Here is a 22878-nt window from a genome sequence, read left to right on the forward strand (position 1 = left end):
CAAATGCTGGAGTGGGTGCCATTTCCTACTCCAGGAGCTCTTCTCAACCCAGGGATCAAACCTGTGGTCTCTTGCATCTCCTGCATTGGCAGGTGGATACTTTACCACTGAGCCACTTAGGAAGCCTCCGATAAACTAGTGATTCAATTATTTTAATGACCTTTGGTTTACAGCACTGTTAAGATTTTATAAAAGAATTACCACTAGTTCTTTTTTAAGAGGAATACCAAAGACATAAACTTAAAAATGCCAGAAAAATTTAAAAGATATGATACCATACTGGAACATACATAAAATGTGCTGCCTTAACTCCAATGGATTATTTGTAGAAAAAAAATGTCTACTAACCTCACAGAAAACTATGATATCAAGTTGCAAGCTTATTTTATTCTCCACAGAAAATGTCCACAGTTTATGAACACTTGAAAGGCAGAAACTATTATCCCACAACTGACTTAATTATTGACAAATATGAGTATTTATATAGATTGAGAAACCTTATATTTTCTTTTATGCATTTCAGTGATACTTCACTATCTGAGCCTCATTATCAGAGATTGAAAAAACTATAGCATTAATTCCAGCATTTTAATCTCACTATATAATGCCTAATTAATGCTTTGGTAGCTCTGACTATAAAGAATCCAACTGCAATGCAGGAGACCCAGGTTTGATGCCTGGGTCAGGAAGATCCCCTGGGGAAGGAAATGGTACTTGATGCATATTAGTGGAACATTCCCTCTGTTGAGAGAGGTCAGATTGTAGCTACTCTGTTCCGTAAGCATGTAGACAGTTTACCCACTGCCTCTTTAGGGTGAATTTCCTCTAAGAGCTACACTACTGCTATTCAGATCTTTCTACTCCCAGGTAATCAGGCCATGCACATCACAGAAATCTAGCTCTACCCTCACCTAAACCTTGATGCTGGCTCTAGAGGCTTGTGCTTAAGAAAATCATTGTCCCTTCTCACCCATTAACATCATTAACCTATCACTGGGGAAAAAAAAGTCAGAATTCTCTTTCTCCCTCTGTGCCCGAACTTACTTTGTCTATAATATTCAATTTTTGTAGTAAAAAATTATTTAGTTAGAACATTGCTTCCAAACTCTGGTGGCTCAGACGATAAAAGCGTCTGCCTACAATGCAGAAGCCCGGGTTCGGTCCCTGGGTCGGGAAGATCCCCTGGAGAGGGAAATGGAAACCCACTCCAGCATTCTTGCCTGGAAAATCCCATGGACCAAGGAGCGTGGTAGGCTACAGTCCATGGGGTCGCAAAGAGTTGGACACGACTGAGCGACTTCACTTCACTTCCAAACTCTACTATGCACAAAACTAACATTTCACACATTATCAATAAATATTTCTTGAAAAAAGGGTTCTATGCTCAAACAAGTTAGATAAATATTACACATTTTATCTCCCTTTTAGGGGATTTACAATTCATAAGAAATATGTTTAACTTTATTTAACCCATGTTTTCAAAACTTATTTGACCATTTAGTCCCATTTTCCCCTAAAGAACACTATTAAAATGTGTACCAGGGAATACAATATGAAAATGTTAACTCAAACTATGAATTTTAGGTATTTAATGACTAGTTAAATATCAACTACTCATAGTGGATTCACCTTTCCCAATAGAACTACAAATGCAAGGCTGTCTTTTTTTTAAAGGCTGTCTTTTACTTTAAAAAAAATTCTCCCTAGAGAAGCTAAAACTCAGCTCTAAATTCCAAACCAAAAAAAAAACTTCTTGTGCAACTCATGCTAGGCAGAGTGCTATTAGTAGGTTTCAGGAAGGTAAAAATAAATAGGATACAGCCTCTCACTTTAAAAACTCACTGTCTAATTAAAAACACAAAGTACGCAGTTCTAATGTCATGTGAAAAGTATAGTAGACACATGCACTGAGGAGGAAGTGACCATCTCTTGCTAGCAGTAGTGAGACAGAGGAAAGTACATTTTTCAGAAAAAAGTGATACAGTAAGTCAGTTTTAAGGGAGAAAAAACAGCAATTCATCAGATGGGAAGAATGAAAGAGGCATTCTAGGTAGAAGAAACAACCAGTATGTTAAAAAATTTATGATATGTGTACCTCTATAGCACACAGGAAGAGGGAGTATCCAGAGATGAGGCTTTTGTTTCAGGCTGAGGAATTTGGAATTAGTAAAGGGTAACTGGGAATCACTGAAGAGAAGTGTGGAACAAAGCCAATCCCTTTATACAATAACTCTAAATGAAGTATAATCTTTAAGGGCTTCCCTGGTGGCTCAGTGGTAAAGAATCCACCTGCAATGCAGAAGACACAGGTTCAATTCCTGGGTCAGGAAGATCCCCTGGAGAAGGAAATGGCTACCAACTCCAGTATTTTTACCTGGAAAATTCCATGGACAAAGGAGTCTGGTGGGCTGCAGTTTATGGGGTCACCAAGAGTCAGACACCACGGAGCATGCATACATGCATAACCTTTAAAAACTGTGAATCAATATATTGTACAACTGTAACTTATATAACCTTGTATATCAACTATACTTCAATAAAAATTAACGAAAATTCAAAAAATAATTTTAAAAAATGAGATAAGATTTTTCTCAAAAAATAATAAAAAGCAAAAAAAAAATCTGCTATGGTCCATCTGCAGATAAAAAACAGATAACCACAGATTTTTTTAAAAATGAAACAACTTTAAAAAAAATTATTGTATATCCTCATAAGTCCTACATTATTATACAGTTTTCATTTTTCTTAAGGTAAATCAATTCTGGTAAAGAATTTTCAAAATCAATAAAATCAAAACATCCTCAAGGTAAAACAATCTATTCAGTTCAGTCGCTCAGTTGTGTCCGACTCTTTGCCACCCCATGGACTGCAGCACGCCAGGTCTACACGTAGACTATTATGTTATGCAAAGCTTAAACAATAGGTAGAAATGGAGATTATCTGGTTTATACACAATCCGTCAGAAATTAAAACAGGAAAAAAATTCAAATACTGAATTTTAATTTCCTCTTCTGTGGTAATAGTCTGATACAGGTATATTTCTTTAATCAGAAAAATAAACTCCATCATAAAATGGCCAAAAGATCAAAATACACATATCTCCAAAGACATCAGATGATCAATAGGCACATGAAAAGATGCTCAACATCACTAATTATTAGAAAAATGCAAATCAAAATGAAATGCAGTGAGGCATCACCTCATACCAGTCAGGATGGCCATCATTAAAAAGTCTACAAACAATAAATGCTGGAGAGGGTGTAAAGACAAGAGATCCCTCTTATACTTTTGGTGGGAATGTAAACTAGTGCATCGAAAAAAGGGTAGACGTTCCTTAAAAACTAAAAATAGAGTTGCCATATAATCCAGAAATCCCACTGCTGTGCCATACCCAGAGAAAGCTCTAATTTGAAAAGATACATGCACCCCAATATTCACAGCAGCACTACTTACAACAGCCAAGACATAGAAGCAACCTAAATATTCATCGACGGATGAATAAAGAAGATATGGTGTGTGTATATATATATATATGTATATATATATATATAAAATGGAATTCTACTCAGCCATAAAAAGAATGAAATAATGCCATTTGCAGCAAAAATGATGGACTTAGAAATTATCATACTAAGTGAAGTAAGAAAAAGAGAAATACCATACATCATTTCTATGTGGAATCTAAAATATGATACAAATGAATTTACTTACAAAACAGAAATAGACTCACAGACATAGAAAACAAATTTAGGGTTAGCAAAGAGGAAAGGTGGTAGGCGAGGGATAAATTAAGAGTTTGGGATTAGCAGATACAAACTACTATTTATAATACAGATAAACAACAGGATTCTTCTGTTTAGAACAGGGAAACTATATTCAATATCCTGTAAGTTCCATTATGGAAAGTTTCCATAATAGAAAAAAACATTAAAAAATACACAAAAGAATATATAAAGGTATAACTGAATCACTTTTCTGTAAACCAGAAACTAACACAACACTGTAAGTCAACTACACTTCAATTTTTAAAAAAAGAAAATAAAACTTTCTCTAAAGCAGTCTATAATACTTAAGAAAACATCAGGAGTTAGAAAGCAAGATGAACATAATTTTATTTCTATTACATTACAACTATTAGAAGGTTTTAACAGCTACAGAAATTATAATTCAATTAAAATAATTTTAAAACTTTTTACTATTGAAAATTTCAAATACAAAGTAAACAGATTAATATAACGAACTCTTAAGTTCACATCACCTATCTTCAACAATTTATATTTATACATCCTTTCATTTATGCCTTTACCCACTCACTCCACAAACATTCCAAGTACTGCTTACAATTCTTTTGAGTTAAGACTTATATACATTGAAATGTATAGATCGTAACTATACAATTTTGACAAGTGGATACACTTTTTCATGGTATAGAACATTTCCATCTCCCCAGAAAGTTCCCTTGTGTGCCTTCCCAGGCAATCTCCCCACTCAGAGGCAATCACTGCTTTGACCTTTTTTTAACCTTAAATTAGTTTTGCCTGTCTTAGAATTGGACACAAACAGGTGGCACTAGTGGTAAAAAACCCTCCTGCCAATGCAGGAGACACAAGAGACATGGGTTCTATCCCTGGGTCAGGAAGATCTCCTGGAGGAAGGCATTGGCAACCCATTCCAGTATTCTTGCCTAGAGAATTTCATGGACAGAGGAGCCAGGCAGGCTAAAGTCCACGAGGTCACAGAGAGTCTACCTAACACAACTGAAGTGACTTAGCACACACGCACACAGATATGTGTCTGCTGCTCTGTGTCCAGCTTCTGTAGCTCAGCATAGTGTCTGAGAGATTCGTATATGCTGTTATATATATCAGAAGTTTACTCCTTCTTACTGCTAAGTAATACTCTATGATTTCAGCACAACTCGTGTACCCATTCTCTTTTTGATATCCATTTGGGTTATTTCCAGTTTTTGGCTAGTTGTGAACAAAGTTGCTATGAGAGTCCTGAGGATGATGTATTTTCATTTCTCATTAGTAAATACCTTGGAGAAGAACTGTTGACTAAAAAGGTAGGGACACTAATTTTACAACTGCCAAATCTTTCCCCATTGTTTGTCATTTTGTTGTTGAGCTGCAGGAGTTAATTTAAAGATAACACTTTCAATAAGCTTTAAAAAGAGAGCAACTTGCAACCTTAGCATACAAGGGCTCCCACTTGCCTCTGTGGTTACCACTTTTTAACTAATTTTATACTAAATTTGACTGCTGATAAAAGTTAATATAATACTACATACATGAAGAAGACTGCTAAGAGATCAGGTAGTAAGTCAAGTTAGATCAACTTTACTTAAATAAGGAATAACTGCCAACCAAAAAAGAAATGCCAATGAAATTCATTCTAAACAAGCATAAGGAATGCGAAGTAAAAAATAACACACTCCCTCAGGTGGCTCACTGGTAAAGAATTAGCCTGCTAATGCAGGAAACCTGAGTTTGATTCCTGGGTTGGGAAGACCTCTTGGAAAAGGAAGTGGCAAGCCACTCCAGTATATGTGCTGGGATAATCCCATGGACGGAGGAGCATGGTGGGCTATAGTCCATGGGGTCATAAGAGGCTTGGACATGACTTAGCGACTAAACAAAGTAAAGGATAAAATTGAAACAAGCATTTTATGTAAGTAAAAAAAAAGTAAACTTTGGATATATTCTATAACCTAGATTATTAAATACCATTAAATTAAAATTTTCCTTTTAAAAAATGTATATATCTCCATAACTGAGTTACTTTGTTGTACAGCAGAGATTGACACAACATTGTAAATCAATTATATTTCAGTAAGTAAATAAAATTCTCCTCTGTATTCTTACCTGTTTCATTGCTGTTTCACCTATTTTGTCAGAATGTTTTCGAATGCTTTCCAGAAAGTCTTTGAGATCAGACATGGAGATTTCTTTAATATCTTCACGGAGTTTAGGAAGATTTTCTATCATTAGCTGACAAAACCGGTACTGACTAACCCGGGGAAAATACACATTCTCTAATTGTTCCATAGTTTTTAGAGCTGAATAATACCTGTGAGAAGTTAAAAAAAACACTCTGTAAAAGTTCTTATTATATTTATTTTACAAGTAAGTCCAAATAATCATTCCAACACTTCCATCAAAAAGGATACTGTTATAGCTAAGGTAAATAAAATTAACATTTACTTCTATATATTAATGACAAACTATAAACCATATGAAAAAGCTGCAGGAAGGAAATTCACTAACAAACAATTCTTTACTTCATTTCATCTAAATCTACAACATCACAAGCATTATCATAGTCATAATATACATATCATATTAAATTATATCATATACATACATTAAATATATATATGGATAATAGTTCCAAATTTTTAATTAAATTATTTGATATATGATTTCATGATATCTCTCTCATCCACATCTCCTACCATCAAAAAAGTACATAGTACAGACTTAAATCAAATTAAAGTAAAATACATTTAAGGAAATTAGAGGTATCACCTCTCACTGTCAGAATGACCATCATCAACAATTCTACAAACAATAAATGCTGTAGAGGGTGTAGATAAAAGGGAACCTTCCTACATTGTTGGTGGGTTTGTAAACTGGTACAGGCACTATGGAGAACAGTACAGAGGTCCTTTAAGAACTAAAAAGAGAGCTACCATATGATCCTACAATCCCACTCCTGGGCATATATCCAGAGAAAACCATAACTTGAAAAGACACATGCACCCCAGCGTTCACGGTGGCACTATTCACAACAGCCAAGACGTGAAAGCAACCTAAATACTCATCAACAGAGGAATGGATAAAGAAAGTGTGGTACATATATAAAATGGAATATTACTCAGCTATTAAAAGGATGAAATATGCCATTTGCAGCAACATGGATGGACCCAGAATGTGTCACACTGAGTCAAGTATGTCAGACAGAGAAGAGAAATATTGAGGGACATCCCTTATATGTGGAATCTAAAAAGAAAGGATACAAATGAACTTATTTACAAAATAGAACAGATTATCCACAGACTTAGATAACAAACTTACAGTTGCCAGGGGAGAAGGGTGGGGGTAAGGGATGGTTAGGGAGTTTGGGATTGACATGTATACACTGCTATATTTAAAATGGATAGGCAACAAGGTGTTACTATATATAGCACAGGGAACTCTGCTCAGCCTTTATAAGGCAGGATGGATGGGGGTGGGGAGTTTGGGGGAGAATGGAAACATGTGTACATATGGTTAAGTCCCTTTGCTGAAATTATCACACCACTGTTAATCTGCTGGATTCCAATATGGCAAATAGATGGGGAAACAGTGATGGACTTTATTTTCCTGGGCTCCAAAATCATTGCAGACGGTGACTGCAGCCATGAAATTAAAAGACGCTTGCTCCTTGGAAGAAAAGCTATGACAAACCTAGACAGCATATTAAAAAGCAGAAACACTGCCAACAAAGGTCCGTCTAGTCAAAGCTATGGTTTTTCCAGTAGTCATGTATGGATGTGAAAGTTGGACCAGAAAGAAAGCTGAATGCCAAAGAACTGATGCTTTTGAACTGTGGTGCTGGAGAAGATTCTTGAGAGTCCCTTGGACTGCAAGGAGACCAAACCATTCAATCCTAAAGAAAATCAATCCTGAATATTCATTGGAAGGACTGATACTGAAGTTGAAGCTCCAATACTTTGGCCATGTGATGCGAAGAACTGACTCATTAGAAAACACCCCGATGCTGTGAAAGATTGAAGGTAGGAGAAGGGGATGACAGAGGATGAGATGGCTGGATGGCATCACCGATTTTGAAGGACATGAGTTTGAATAAGCTCTGGGAGTTGATGATGGACAGGGAAGCCTGGCAAGCTGCAGTCCATGGGGTTGCAAAGATGACTGAGCAGCTGAACTGAACTGAACTGATACCCCAATATAAAATTAAAGCTTTAAAAAAAAAAAAAGCATCAGAGATGTTACACTAGAGCTTAAGATTTGAGATTAAATTGGGGAGTCATCCAAATATAAATCCAGATATTTTTTCAACAAATGTGAAGTGACAGTAACTAATAAAAAACAATTTTCTTTTTTATATCTTGCAAGTCAAACCAAATACAACTGTGTGCTAGCTCGATTCTGTAGGTCACTTAATTTGCAACCTCCAGTTGATCAGTAGGAATAACATCTGCCTGTACTCAGTATTTCATTATCCCATGTGGACACCTATACCTACAAAAACATACAGCAGGGCACCATAAGCCCCAAAAAGAGAAGTAGGGACTAAATATCTAGTGAGATGGCAGACCGAATACATGTTTTCTGCTTTACTCCTTTTTGAAATACCAATAAAAAGATAATGAAGGGATTTTTTTAAAAAGCATAAACCCACACAGATGAAGAGAAAAGGAAAAGAGAGTATAATGAAATTTTAGAATCTGGAAAGTTGATGGACAAGTGGTAAAAAAAAAAACTCAGCAGACTTGAGAAAATGAATTCTAACTCAACAGGGGAAAACCAAGAACAACCAAGAATAATTTATCTACAGAAACTCCAAAAAGTATAGGAAGTGACAGGAATCTCACTATTTATGGAGGCAGAAGTGTCCAATAGGAGGGCTATTGTAAGGAATAGCCCTTACAAAACCCCCAAAGGAGGGCTAAAGTAAAGGAACACTGGTTAAAATGTGTTTAAGAAGCAGACCCTAGATTCTCTTCCTGACAAGCATCTAAACAACTGCCTTTTTCCATCTTGGCAAAATGCTAAACGGAGCAAACCAAATAATTTCTAAAATGGGGGACACTACTCAAGGTTGAAGGCAATAATATGTTGTTGTTTAGTCTCTTAAGTCTTGTCTGACTCTTTTGCAACCTCATGGACTGTAGCCCACCAGGTTCCTCTGTACACTGGATTTCCCAGGCAAGAATACGGGAGAGGGTCACCATTTCCTTCTCCAGGGGATCGCCTTGACCCAGGGATTGAACCTGTGTCTCCTGCATTGCAGATTCTCTACCACTGAGCCACCTGGGAAAAGGATTAGTTGAACCCATATATAGCAAATGCCCTCTTCTCCAACTCACATCTCAGAATACCAGAAGTCAAATCTTTACCCTCCAGAGAAGAGACAGGAAAAGTCTCCTCTAGAAAATCTAACCAGTCCCAGAAGAAACAACTCCAGATTCTAACATCACAAACTCCCCAACTAAAAGGGCCCACTTGGATAACCTTACAATGAAACTCACAATAAACCAGTCCCACCCACCCCAGAGATTCCAATCAGTTTTTTATGTCCACTGCACTAAGCTCAGCTGTAAAGAATTTGCCTGCAATGCAGGAGACTCAGGAGTTGCAGGTTCGATCCCTGGGTCAGGAAGATCCCCTGGAGGAGGAAATGGCAACCCACTCAAGTATTCTTGCCTAGAAAATCCCATGGACACAGAAGCCTGGCAGGCTACAGTCTATAGGATCGCACAGAGTTGGACATGATTGAGTACTCACACACACCATGCACTAAATATGAGCACTCACCAGGGAATCACCAGACATCTACTTATTAGCTGCAAAGAGAAAAACATACCTTTTCTTAAGCCATCCCCTTAAGCAAATGATCAAATTTAGGATAATCTAGAGATAATCTGATAGCATATGACTTCTGCTGTCATACACAATATCATTTATGTTGTACTCTTACTGAAAACATTTAATCTGAATCTAAACATGAGAAAATAAACAAATCCAAAATGCCCTGGTCTAAAACTAATCTGAACTCTTTCATGAAAAACAAAGCAAAGTGGAAAGACTATTCTAGATTACAGGGACAAAAAATACATAGAAGACATTTGGGGGACAACTGGGGAAATTTAATATAAGTATTAGATTATAAAATATCTGAAGAAATACATAATGCCCCAAGCTTGAAAATAGTGAAGCAATAGTAAATTTAGTTATTTAAAGACATAAATGTAAACACTAAAATAATTTCTTAAAAAAGGGAAAAGTTTTTGACCCTAGGAAGAAGGACTAGTGAATGGCAAGAAGGGAAGGTGATGTCTGGTCTTTCTTTTTTTGCAACAAACACACAGAACTATTAACTATTATTTAAAATAGGAGGACATATAACTTTGATAGATAATACACAATATATTAATAACATATACATAAAATAAAAGACTCAGAATAGTTTGTGGGTCATGTATTAGGAAGGAATAAAATCATTCTACTAATTAGTACCAATTGATAAAGTCCAATAAAATTCAATGCAAAGCATTACACAAAGCAGTACATATACAAATCTCTTGAGTATATATTTGCATACAATGTGCTGTGATAATTAAGTAGCTATTAATAAATAAGAAGTGATTATTTCCCTGTTTCAAGCATGTCTGATTCTAATTTTTCTACACAATTTAAAATTGTTCATCTTTAGAATATTTTAAACATAATTATATCTAATGCTCCTATGTGATCCATAAACTACTTTAAATTATCTTTCATCTGTCATGTATTCATGTGTATTATAAAACAGAACATGAACTACACAGTCCAGATTGTCAACATGTAACTAACTACCCACACTTTGCTTTCACAAAATACACACTTAGCCTTTGACTGTATGCAACATTAACATATTAAGTTAATCAATATTTTTTCATTCTTGTTCAGCTGTCTATTTGTCTTTCATCAATATTATCAATCTTTGATATGTAAGGGCAAGGATCCAAAAATAAATGGCTAAGAATTGCTGTACTGAAAGACCCTGATGGGCAAATTGCATTAACAAAGAACAGTTAAACATAGAAAGCAAAACTTCAAATGACTCACTATAATTTACAGTAATTTTATTTATGCTTTCTGTAATAGGAAAAAGCCTCTTATTAAAAACAGGAAAGAAACTCACCTTTTTGTACTCATCTGTTCTTTTAGTTTACTGTACATTTCTAGCACTGCATTAAAAAAAGAAAATTTATTTTAGCTTTCTAAATAAAAAAATTTTGAAAGATTAAAATAAAGCAGGGAAGAGCATATTGTAAATTCAGTAATTTTCTCTGTACTTTGATTTAGGCTTATATTTTCAAATAAAATTTTATACTTCAAGTAAATGAAAGCATTTTAATATCTGCATATATTGAACACTCTATTACATAAATTAATACATTATATCAAACTGGCAACACTTGCATAGGCTGACACCTAAAACTGAGACATCAATAACTATCCTAATCAAAAACTTATTAATATTTCTTGCTGCAGTGGAAGGAGAAGTGTGGTCTTAGTAACTTGAGAAAGAAAGTTGAGCAATAGTGAGATTAACTGATTTTGATTCAATGTACTAAATAAATAAGGTAACTGTACTATAGCCCATGAAACAAAATTTTACACCAAATTCACAGAGAAAGAAAAATCTCAAAAGTTTACAGCAGAGAGTAAATTATAATAAAGGCATAAAGAAACATAACAAAGTATCTTTGTTTATCATTTCCATCAAAGGCTCAGAAATGTAATTATTCAATAAAATTGTTATAAGTTTCAGCAAGAAGACATACTGCCACCAAAAAGGTTTCAATGCAACTATGTAGATTACCACTCATCCTTAGTAGAATTTCGAAGTATAAAGCAGGTGAATTACTGTTAGATCATTAAGTTGGCTCACATTTTCCGACAAGAGAGACAGACACATTTTTTTCCAGATTTTTTACACTCTTATGGCTACTCCCTAGGGGGTTTCAAGTTCACAAAAGATATTGTTTAATTGTCTGAAAAACCATAAAAACTGCAGTGGTGGCTATAATGAACCAGCCCTAACTCTGCAGACCCCATGTATAGCTCTATCAAAGTCCCTTTACTGCAATGCAATATATCTCACATTTTCCATCCAAAGCATTAGAGTGAACACATAACTTAGGAAAGAGCCTAAAACTGCTGCTACAACTATAAACTTGCTTTGAAGTCTCCTGTTTTATCTCAACAATTCATGCAAATTTCACATCTATGTTATTTCCATATTGTTTTCACATAAAAATGATACTTTCTCAAAAATAACTAACTACACCACCAGGAAAATTCATTGTTTACCCTGTGACTTCTTATATCCTCTCATACCCCTCTTAATCTAAGGAGGAAGTTAGGCAATTATACTGTAATGGCTTATTTGTCTTTATTCACATTAAACTGTAGGATCCTTCAGAGCTGGGACTACATCATTTTCAACTTTATATTTCTAATATCTACCATGATGCCTGACACAGAAAAGTATGTATGAGTGAATAATTAGATAGAAGGATGGATGGAGGGAAAGAGGTGGTTCTGGATGTGGCTATTAAGAACACAATGTTTACACGAACTCAGATTTCCTGTTCAGCCTTGAGAGCAAAGACAGTAGCAGTAAAAAACTCTTAACTTCTACTTCCCTTTATTTCTCTATTTCAAACAGCTCATTAGAGTTGAATAAGCTGAATTTACTCTTCCTCATTCCATGAGAACCCAGTTTTTTTAGACTTACTACTTACAGTTCAAGGACAAAGCACTCAAACTTAAGAGGCTGTGTTCATGACTATTTCAGTGTATATGATGGTGGCAAAGAGGTATTATTAAGCATTATTATAAAGAACTAAGTTTCCAACCCTAAAATCTAACACAATAAGTAGATATTTTATTTACTCAAAGTTAATGTGCACATATTCCTGGTTCATCAGAAATTAAGATGAGCCGAACTTCAGTGACCATAAAAAAACAACTTTATTCTTACAAGTCAGCCAATAATTTTTCTTTAGCTAATACAATATGCTAACAGATTATGTAACTTGTAGTCTAAGCTAAATTTACAATATGTGAATATTATACAAAGCACCTTATTCTATCTCCCTGGATATGGAGGTTCAGGTTCCTTCCTTACAAAAAAAAATTAAAAAATAGGACACTGAGATGGATTTAGCTTACTATATTAAGAAAAAGAAGTCATATACCTGTTTCCTTTTTTTTGAAACAAGGTATATCCAGGTAAAGAAAATACTGGCTAGTTTATTCAGAATTTATCTGAAATGTCCCAGTCCTAACAGAGAGACCAGAAAACTCAGAAACCTGGTAATTCAGTCTTCCCAAAACACAGGAGGAAGGCAAGACTGAAAAAGGGAGAATATCTGGCAATTCTGTATGTTACCTTAATAGCAAAATGAAATTGCACGCAAAGACCAACTGCTTAAGTGACAAAAAGAAAACAATGGAAAACTAGAGGTTTAAAAAAGTAGGCAAATTAGGAAAATGAAAGAAAATGGAATCAAAAGACACCCTCCATGGGAAAGTATTCTGGGGGGAAAAAGGAGGGGTTGGGGAGGGACAAAGGGCAAACTAGGCTGAAAGGGAATGGAAAGGTAGAGGTTGTTCTAGGAGACTGATGTGATAGATCATCAAATAGGGGCCTTGTAATAAGGAAAAAGATGAAAATTCAGGGAATAAAGTAGATAGGAAAGAAAACCATGGGCATTGGGGGAACAATCACCAAGTAATCTATAATTCCTATAATGAATAATGATTAAACACCGGTAAATTACAGGTTCGCCAAGCTGAATGTTACATTACAGAGTAACTCACCTGGAAGGCATAACTGTAATTTTTCTACTACAGTAGTAATATTCCTCTGCTGAATTCTACATCGAATAATATCTTCTGTTTGGACTATCACCTTAAAGAGAAGAAATGCACATATTTAAAATGAACAGTTAAATTGCATCCACATATTGAATACACACAAAAATAAATCATTTTCTCACCTCCTTTCCAGCATCTTGAAATCTTCGGTTGGTATCAGTAACTTGCACCTTAAAAATAATTTCACCTTAGTTAGACAAATATGCATAAAACTGCCCTGATGTAACTGCTCACCCTTGTAATCAGATCATGCTTCATGAGAAACTTAGAACAAAGAAATGCAAATTCAAATTAACTCTACAGCTTGAACTTGAACTTTTGATTGAAAAGGGCTTTTGTTAACTTCAATTACTTATGACAGTTCTTTTTAACAGATTCTGTGGCAAACTTCTCAAATTTAATCTAGATTTTTGAACTTTACTTGCTTCTCTAAGTCTGTCAAACAATTCAAATCACTGACCCAATTGACCACTGGTCCCTTTTTGATAACTTCAATGAGGTCTATGTGCCATTCATTGTCTGTAGGAAATGGTGATTGCATTTTATGGTAATTAAACATTCATACTTTGCTGAATGCAAACACTGGGTGGTTGATTAACATCAAACACGGAAATCTCAATCCACAGCAACATTTTAATGCTGCAGGTGCAGGCAAAGCTCAACCTCAAATTTTCCCACATATTAAGTGACTCATTAGGTCATCACAGTAAGGAAGCACATTCTGGTTTATTAAAAATCTCATTAATTTCTGAACAAAGATGCTCAGTGACCTCATTGATGCCGTATTTGGTCTCTTGTTATCTGAATATCCTTTATATAATGGTTTTCTAATCATAACCTTTGGTGAACCAGGGTCGTTCTGTCTGCTAAGCTCTCTAAATGTAAAGAAAGATAAATAGGACAATTCTTATAACTAAATATTTTATATTCTGACAGAACAAATCCAGGTCTTATTTCATAAGTAAAGTTTTAGCTGTGTGGCAGAAAATGTAGACCAATTTGCTTTAAGAAAATTACACACTGCTATTAAGCAAAGAAAAAAAAAGTTTCACTATTATTAAATAATTTTGAAAACACACTTATCCTAAGTTTTTACAAGTTTTCAGAAAATAGTTTTTTATCAAAAAATTGTACTAATTGTCACTTGAGAACTCTAAAACTCCAAATGAGGTCTTTCTGACAACTGTATTAATAAAGCATTCCCAAATATGTACACTAATCTACTTCTTAAAAACAGTACATTTAATAGTAATTTGTAAATATGCACTATAAATATGTAAGTGATTTGACAGCAAAAGTAAATAGAATTTTAACATATTTCTTACCTTAAGTTTCTCTGCATCAGTCCTTACTTTAAGGAGTTCTGTTATAGCATCTACAAAACCCTGGTGATGAAAATTACACATCTTTTCAATTTCCTTGTCATGATTACGGATACAAGCATCTAACTTTTCCATAAACTTCTTGTGTGCATTTGGTTGGTCATCATACACAGACCTGTACAGACACAAAAAGAAAGCTATCATTAGAGCTGATATTTTAAAATAAAATCTCTGAACAAACAAACTAGGCTGTTAGTAATAACATCAGTACAAACAGTTTGGATGAAAAATACTTAACTCCTTTTGAACATGTTAGTATTTAAAGAGCCACAAGTCCTCTAGATACATACTAAGTATCTGGAATTAAAGGTCTGAGACTTAAGAGATGAGCCTTCAACACACTAGTGCTCAAAAAAGAATCACTAACTGAATGATTAAGGAATGAATAAACAAACTTCTGATTTCTACAGCATTTATTATGTGTCAGGACATATTCTGAGTGCTTTATATATTAACTCTTTAATCCTCACAACAAGCCTATAACATAGATACTGTTATTACCCTCACTAACTTACAGATAAGTTACAGATTATGCAAACTGTCATAAATTCCACAATTAGCAAGTGACAGCTAGTTGCTAGTTGTGGAATGGGCATGAATATGGGATCTGAATCCTTGAAACTGGCTCCAGAGTTCATATTCTTTTTTTTCTATTTTTTGGCCATGCCTCATGACTTGTGGGCTTCCCTGATAGCTCAGTTGGTAAAGAATCTGCCTGCAATGCAGCAGACCTCTGTTCGATTCCTGTGTTGGGAAGGTCCCCTGGAGAAGGGATAGGCTACCCACTCCAGTATCACTGGGCTTTCCTTGTGGTTCAGCTGATAAAATATCCGCCTGCAATGCAGGAGACCTGGGTTCAATCCCTGGGTTGGAAAGATACCCTGGAGAAGGGAAAGGCTACCCACTTCAGTATTCTAACCTGGAGAATTCCATGGACTAGCCATGGGGTCGCAAAAAGTCAGACACGACTGAGTGACTTTCACATGACTTGTGGGAACTTAGCTCTCCAACCAGGGATCAAACTGGTGTCCCCTGCCATGGAAGTATGGTGTTTTAACCACTGGACCACCAGGGAAGTCTCCAGAGTCCATACTCTTAAGTACAAGGCCATATTGCAGGCACCACAATGTTCTCTAAACACTACGTTTACACTCCTACTGTATCTCAGGTCCTGCGGTCTCCACACCAAGGGACTTCCCCATCCACTGTGCAGAAAAGGATTAACCTTGCCCAAAGAAACATTTGGGTCTTTCTCCCAACTCCTGGGCAGTTTAGTCTTCAGAATGTCCTGCCTGATAGATGCCCCTGTTTACGTGGACAATGCAAAATGGTCTAAGTGCTGGGAAAGATCAAAGGCAAAAGGAGAAGGGGGTGGCAGAGGATGAGATGATTAGATAGTATCACCAACCAATGGACATGAATTTGCGCAAACTTCAGGAGACAGTGGAGGACAGAGGAGGCTGGCATGCTTCAGTCCATGGGGTTGCAAAGAGTCGAAAATGGTTTAGCAACTGAACAACAACAATATGACCTACAATGTGATTTACAGTTAATGGGGGCAAGGGGCCACATGGAATCAGTTCTGGAGGGGCTGAAGACTAAGGTCAGCAACTCAAGCAGTCGGTCATGTCTATGGAATCAACCCCCAGGAAAAACCCTGGACACCATAGCTTGGGAGAGCTTCTCTGGTTAATACTACTCCATATGTGTTACCATGCATCATCACTGGGGGAAATAAGTGCTGGCCACATGACTCCCGGAGGAAAAGACAACTGGAAGCTCCCCGTTGGAACTCTCCTAGACCCCGACTTACCTGCCTTTGCTTGTTGTTAATTTTAATCTATATCCTTTTGTTGTAGGAAATAGTAACCGTGAGTGTAACAGCTTTGCCAAATTCTGTGAGTCCTCCAAGAAAATTAATGAACCTGAAAGCAATCTTGGGGACCTTCCAAAAATGTGCCCCCCATCTGTTGCCCATTGTTGAGATTCAGTTCAAGTCCCATTTCCTCCAGCAGGTCTTTTGCAATTATTTCCATGCCAAATAAAGAACTGAGCTAGAATTAGGCACTGGTCTTGGATATCTTCTCTTTTCTACTATACCAGTCTAAATCTCTTCTAGGCTTGGAGCTTTAAATTCTATAAACATGGGAAGTGAAAGTGAAAGTCGCTCAGTCCTGTCGGACTCTTTGCGACCCCATGGACTATACAGTCCATGGAATTCTCCAGACCAGAATACTGGAGTGGGTAGCCTTTCCCTTCTCCAGGGCATCTTCCCAACCCAGAGATTGAACCCAGGTCTCCCAGATTGCAGGCGTATTCTTTACCAGCTGAGCCACAAGGGAAGCCCAAGAATACTGGAGTGGGTAGCCTACCCCTTCTCTAGGGGCTCTTCCCAACCCAGGAATCGAACTGGGGTCTCCTGCACTGCAGGCATATTCTTTACCAACTGAGCTATCAGGGAAGCCCAAACACTATATAAACACTGACATCTCCCAAATTTGTATTTCTGGTCCTGACCTCTCCTTTGACCTTCATACTCATGCATCTCTCCAACTGGATGTATGATAAGCATCTCAAGTATGGCCAAAATGAATTCCTATCTTCTTTCCCAAACCCTGGTCCTCCCATGGCCTTCCCTCATCTTAGTAAACTCCATTCTTTTAGTTGTTGAGGCAGAAAACCTTCAAATCACTCTTGACTATTCTTTCTCTCGCCTCCCCACTAAAACAATCCAACCACATCTCACAGCTTCCCCACTGGTATCACCCTGGACTAAGCCATCAACGTGTGTTCCCTACATTATTCCAGACAGCTTCCTAACTGGTCTCCTTGATTCCACCCTTATTTCCCTTCAGTCTGTACTCAACAAAGTAGAAAAAATAATCCCACTAAATTTAAAGGCAAACCCCGTATCTTTCTTCTGCTCAAAACCCTTTTTCTTACAGCAGCCTATAAAGCCCTATGGAACCCTGCCCCATGTTACCACAGTGATCTCATTTCCTAATACTCACTCCATGCCAGCAGCACTGGCCTCCTGTGGTTCCTGAAACGCATCAAGCACACTGCTGTCCTATGCTTTGCACGTGCTTTCCTCTTCTGATCACATTTCCACACATGGCTGCCGCCCTCATCTCCTTCAGGTTTTCTGGTCTCCTTGATGAAGCCCTTTCTGGCCACAATATCCAAATTATAAACACACACACATACACACACTATTCCCTTTCCTGCTTTATTTTTTTTTTCTAAAATAAAGGAATTCACTTTGCTACTGCATCACTCTTAACACTATTTAATATACTCTCTACTTCACACTTGTAGTTTTTGTTTTTGCTCACTGGAATGTAAGCTACAGGAAGGCAGACAGTTTTTGTCTGTTTTGTTCCCTGCTGTACAACCAGCCCTAGAAAAGAGTCCCTGATGTAGCAGATGCTGAATAAAGAACTGATAGATAGACAGATGGACAAATGGACAGATGGAATTAAAAACATCACTTAGTAGCTGTTCAACCTCAGATAAGCCACACAAATTCTCTGAATCCAAATTCTCTCAAAAATAAAACAGGGATTAAAAAAGTATCTACATCACAGAGTTATAAGGATTAAATTAGCAAACATATGAAAAATTCTTAGCACAATAACCGACACACAGCAAGTACTCAAAATACACTGGCTACGATCACATAGCGCACATAAGAGTCAAACAAATCCTTGTTAAATAAGTGAACCATCTGCCAAACAATTAAGTATGGATAGCAAATATCAAATACCTAATACTCAAATTATCCATGCTGTAGGGGCTGACTACCAGTAACACCTGGCAATTGTATAGGGACTTCTGTAATTTTTACATGTAATGTTTCATTTGTTTCTTACACCATACCACAGAAAATATCATTGCCTCCTTTTCACAAATGAGGAACTAGGTCCAGAAATACTAAATGACTTGCTCAATGTCACTCCCATCTCATGCTTTTCCTACAATTAATAAACATAGCTAAAAAGAACTCTTAATTAAACTAACAACATTATCCCAAAGAAAAATTCGCATTAGCTGACCTGCGTGCATGCTAAGTTGCTTCAGTACTGTCCAACTCTTTGCAACCCTATGGACTGTAGCTCACCAGGCTCCTCTGTCCATGGGATTCTCCAGGCAAGAATACTGGAGGGGCCTGCTGTGCCCTCCTCCAGGGGATCTTCCCCACCCAGGAAGCAAATCCAAACCCAAGTCTCTTACGTCTCCTGCATTGGCAGGTGGGTTCATTACCACTAGGGCCACCTGAGAAGCCCCAACTGACCTTGGTATGCTATAAACAAATTTTTATTTCGTAATTGTGAACAGGTGTTACATTTCTTTAAGTAATATATGTATGTATATATAAAGCTTTTCTAAGATTATTTTTTACGTATTTTAATAAAAGCTTGATATTTATCTGACTCAAAATACCAGATAATAAACAGAAAATACAGAAAAAACTGGCTCTTCCCCCCCCCCCCTAATTACTATAGCATTGTAGCAAAAAACTAGCAAGAGACATTTCAGGACTGCCCTGCTACAATGTCCCTCCAAAGGAAAGTGTGACTCCTTTTGTGAGTGCAAAGGTGATACTGTTCTCTCTTTAAAAATGACAATAATATATAAATAGAAGGAAGAGAAACAATGGTTATTTCCCAGAAGTCTATTTTATTTTAGAAAGTTCTTTAAAGGTCCCCTTTAGTGTATCTTTTCAATTTAATCTCTAGAGTTTTAAAAACAAAACTACTCTCATTTTATAGTAATTCAGGATACTACCTGTGCATCTATTATGGCATCTATTTATATATATACATAGATACACACATACACACACACACAAATGGGTATATGTGCTGATATATGATATTTACATACATATATATGGATATATATGGGTATGCTGAAGAGGGAGCTACAATACTTTGGGCACCTGCCGGGAAGAGCTGACTCATTAGAAAAGACCCTGATGCTGGGAGGAGAAGGGGTCGACAGAGGACAAGATGGCTGGATGGCATCACCGACTCAATGGACATGAGTTTGAGCAAGCTCCAGGAGTGAAGGACAGAGAAACCTTGAGTGATGCAGTCCATGGGGTCGCAAAGAGTCAGACAGGACTGAGCAACTGAACAACGATGGGTATAATACATGTATTATAGCATATATATTAATATATTTAATAGCAGTGTAATTATTATAGCAGGTGAATGCTTTTTTTCCTATTGATGTTATTAGAATGTAGACAAACAGTATCAGGACACATGTAATACCTATCCTCCATTAACAGAAAACCAAAGCCTGAAATGGGTACACTATTCACATCCCATGCCTTCTGCTATTAAAACAGAACTATAAGTCCCAATACAGGAAATAAAAAAAAAATTAAAGAATTAGTATTGTGTATGAGAAGAATAGGTCTTGATCTGCCTACTGATAAGTCTTAATCTCTCCTGATCCTTGGTAACTATCATTCCACTTCTGAGTACAAACTGCACCCCAAGCTGATACAACCACTTGTCAACCACAATCCACATCAATGAGATCTTTGTGAGCAGAGTACACAGAAAGGAGAAGTCAAGATAAAGAAATGTTCTAAATCACAGAAATACATTACATTTAAAGAAAGTATTGAAGGATCAAGCAAGTGCCAGAATGCAAACTTCATCAAAAATTAGACTATTCTCAGATCCTGAAAAGAACTCTAGAAAGTTCATAGTTCTGTCTTTCTCAATTTAATAGCTGCAGCAGAAATCTAAAAGCCAAACACAAGTACTCACAAAGGCATTAATCAATACATGTAGTTGATTTAACTCTCTACCCACTGTGATGAAAAGTAAAGTAAGAAATAACTACTCAGAAAGTAAAAAAGTGAAAGTTAAGTCGCTCAGTCTGATTCTTTGTGACCCCATGTGTCTGACTCTTTGCGACCCCATGGACAGCCTACCAGGCTCCTCCATCCATGGGATTTTCCAGGCAAGAGTACTGGAGTGGGTTGCCGTTTCCTTCTCCAGGGGATCTTCCCAACCCAGGGATTGAACTCAGGTCTCCCGCATTGTAGGCAGGCGCTTTACCATCTGAGCCACAAGGGAACTACTCTAAATATGTGCTAATAAAGCCAATAACAAATAGCTAAGTGAATAGAGACAGGAAGGGAGAAAGGGTGGATATGTATAAGAACACTGGAAAAAGGAAGAAAAGAAGAGCAATTTTTACTTTAAGAATTTTCACACAGCAAGAATTACCACTCTTTTCTCTGAAGGAATCTATGCTTAATTACAGAAAATTTGGAAAGAAGATGTAGGAGACAGATATGGAGAGAAGCAGCAGCAATTCCCCCCAGCGACTTAATTGACTAAAGAGGAGTCATATTCCGCTGCTTCTGGCTTAAGGTGGTAAAGATTGCAAAAAAAAAAAGACAGTAACACACAACCACGTACTCACTATTAAGTGATTTACATGTACTATCTCATTAAGTGTTCACTACAGCTTAATGATGCTGTAGATACTGTCAGCATCCCAATTTACAAATGTAGTTTGGGAAGATTAAGATTTTAAATCCAAAATCACAGAGTAGTGGGACCAAGATTTAACCCTAGGTCTACCTGGCTCCAAAGCCAGTGCTCTAAACCATTGTTTTAGACAGCCACTCCAATCAGAAATGGTGATAAGCACCATGAGAATGCAGAGAAGTTAGCAGCATAGCAACTAACCAGATCACCTTTGAAGATCAACAATTGAGAATGACTCAGTAGGGAATCCCTGATGTGCACTGTTGCACCCATCAGGTAAAATCATCCGATGAACAGAAAGAGGGGATGAGAAGTGAGGCATAGCTAATTGTTAGGCAGTATTAAATTACAGATGCAAGAAAATGAGGAGGAACGAAGTGTGAAGAGAAAACTGAGGGCCCGGTACAGTACTTGGCTGACCGCAGCTGAAGGGACTCTGAAAAATATATTTTTCTTTTTCCTTTTTATGCCTTTGAATGATAGTTATCATTCTTTGAAATTTTCACTTGCAGGGCAAGAAGGAAATACCATTCAGCACTATTCATTCTCTGAATCCTAAACTGGTTAAGCAGTTGTATCCATCTAATTAGTGTCCTAGATATACTGCTGTTCTAAATTTTCAAGCAGTATACAATGTTAATGAAAATAAGCTTTTCTTCTTTCAAAATGTCCCCAGGATTTTATAATGTCTCTTGGCAAACGTAATCAAGTTCCTATAAATAAATACAGATATGACAAAACCAGAGTGAACATTAGAAAGTCAGTAAATTTTCCACTACCTTCATCCACTACGCTTGCAACTTAGTGCTCCGTATATAGATAATGACTTAAGTGTAAGAGTCCTGTCATCACTTCCAAAAGCTCAGCACAATAAAATCTAACTTCTGACAAAATGTAATGCTAATCAGACAAAAATGCAGATGAGAAATCAATTTAAAAGAGATGACTTTAAAACTTTGTGAAGAAAAACAAAGATAGACTATGCTACACACTATGATTTTATTTACATATTTTAACTAGCAACTAGGAATGAATAAAAGCATTCCTATATATGTCTTTTTAAAATGTATGTTTTAAAAACATAGCTAAAAAACAATTTTTTGGTATACACTTTCCATCTTCATTATATTTAACCTATACCAAAGTGTGGAAATATGAGTTATCTCTTAGTATTTGATCACCCGATTTATCAAACTTATAGAATTTAAACAAGTAAATAAATGATACTTCTGAACTGCCTTCTTAAATTTTATGTATAGGGCTCCACCTAGTGGTAATAAAATAAATATAAGAAAACATGACATTTAAATGTTAAAACTA

At 36.5% G+C, this 22878-nt stretch overlaps 1 protein-coding gene across 10 annotated transcripts in view; it reads right to left on the reverse strand.

The window, feature by feature from the left end:
• Positions 1 to 22878, reverse strand: part of EXOC6 (exocyst complex component 6) — a 193942-nt gene that overhangs the window by 127153 nt on the left and 43911 nt on the right. For 9 of the 10 annotated variants that reach the window (XR_006270786.1, XM_043475975.1, XM_043475978.1 and 6 more), the window contains exons 2-6: positions 14984 to 15155; positions 13781 to 13828; positions 13602 to 13692; positions 10912 to 10957; positions 5865 to 6069 (exon numbers count right to left, since the gene is read on the reverse strand). Coding sequence is in view for 9 of the 10 variants with exons in the window: in XM_043475975.1 (XP_043331910.1) it covers positions 5865 to 6069; positions 10912 to 10957; positions 13602 to 13692; positions 13781 to 13828; positions 14984 to 15155 (562 nt within the window). In the remaining variant the exon portion in view is untranslated. Of the gene's footprint in view, positions 1 to 5864; positions 6070 to 10911; positions 10958 to 13601; positions 13693 to 13780; positions 13829 to 14983; positions 15156 to 18051; positions 18200 to 22878 lie in introns of those variants that run through there. The other variant, XM_043475980.1, reaches the window with a different exon arrangement.

This window comes from Cervus canadensis, chromosome 8 (genome assembly GCF_019320065.1).
Source record: "Cervus canadensis isolate Bull #8, Minnesota chromosome 8, ASM1932006v1, whole genome shotgun sequence".
Lineage (NCBI taxonomy): Eukaryota > Metazoa > Chordata > Mammalia > Artiodactyla > Cervidae > Cervus > Cervus canadensis.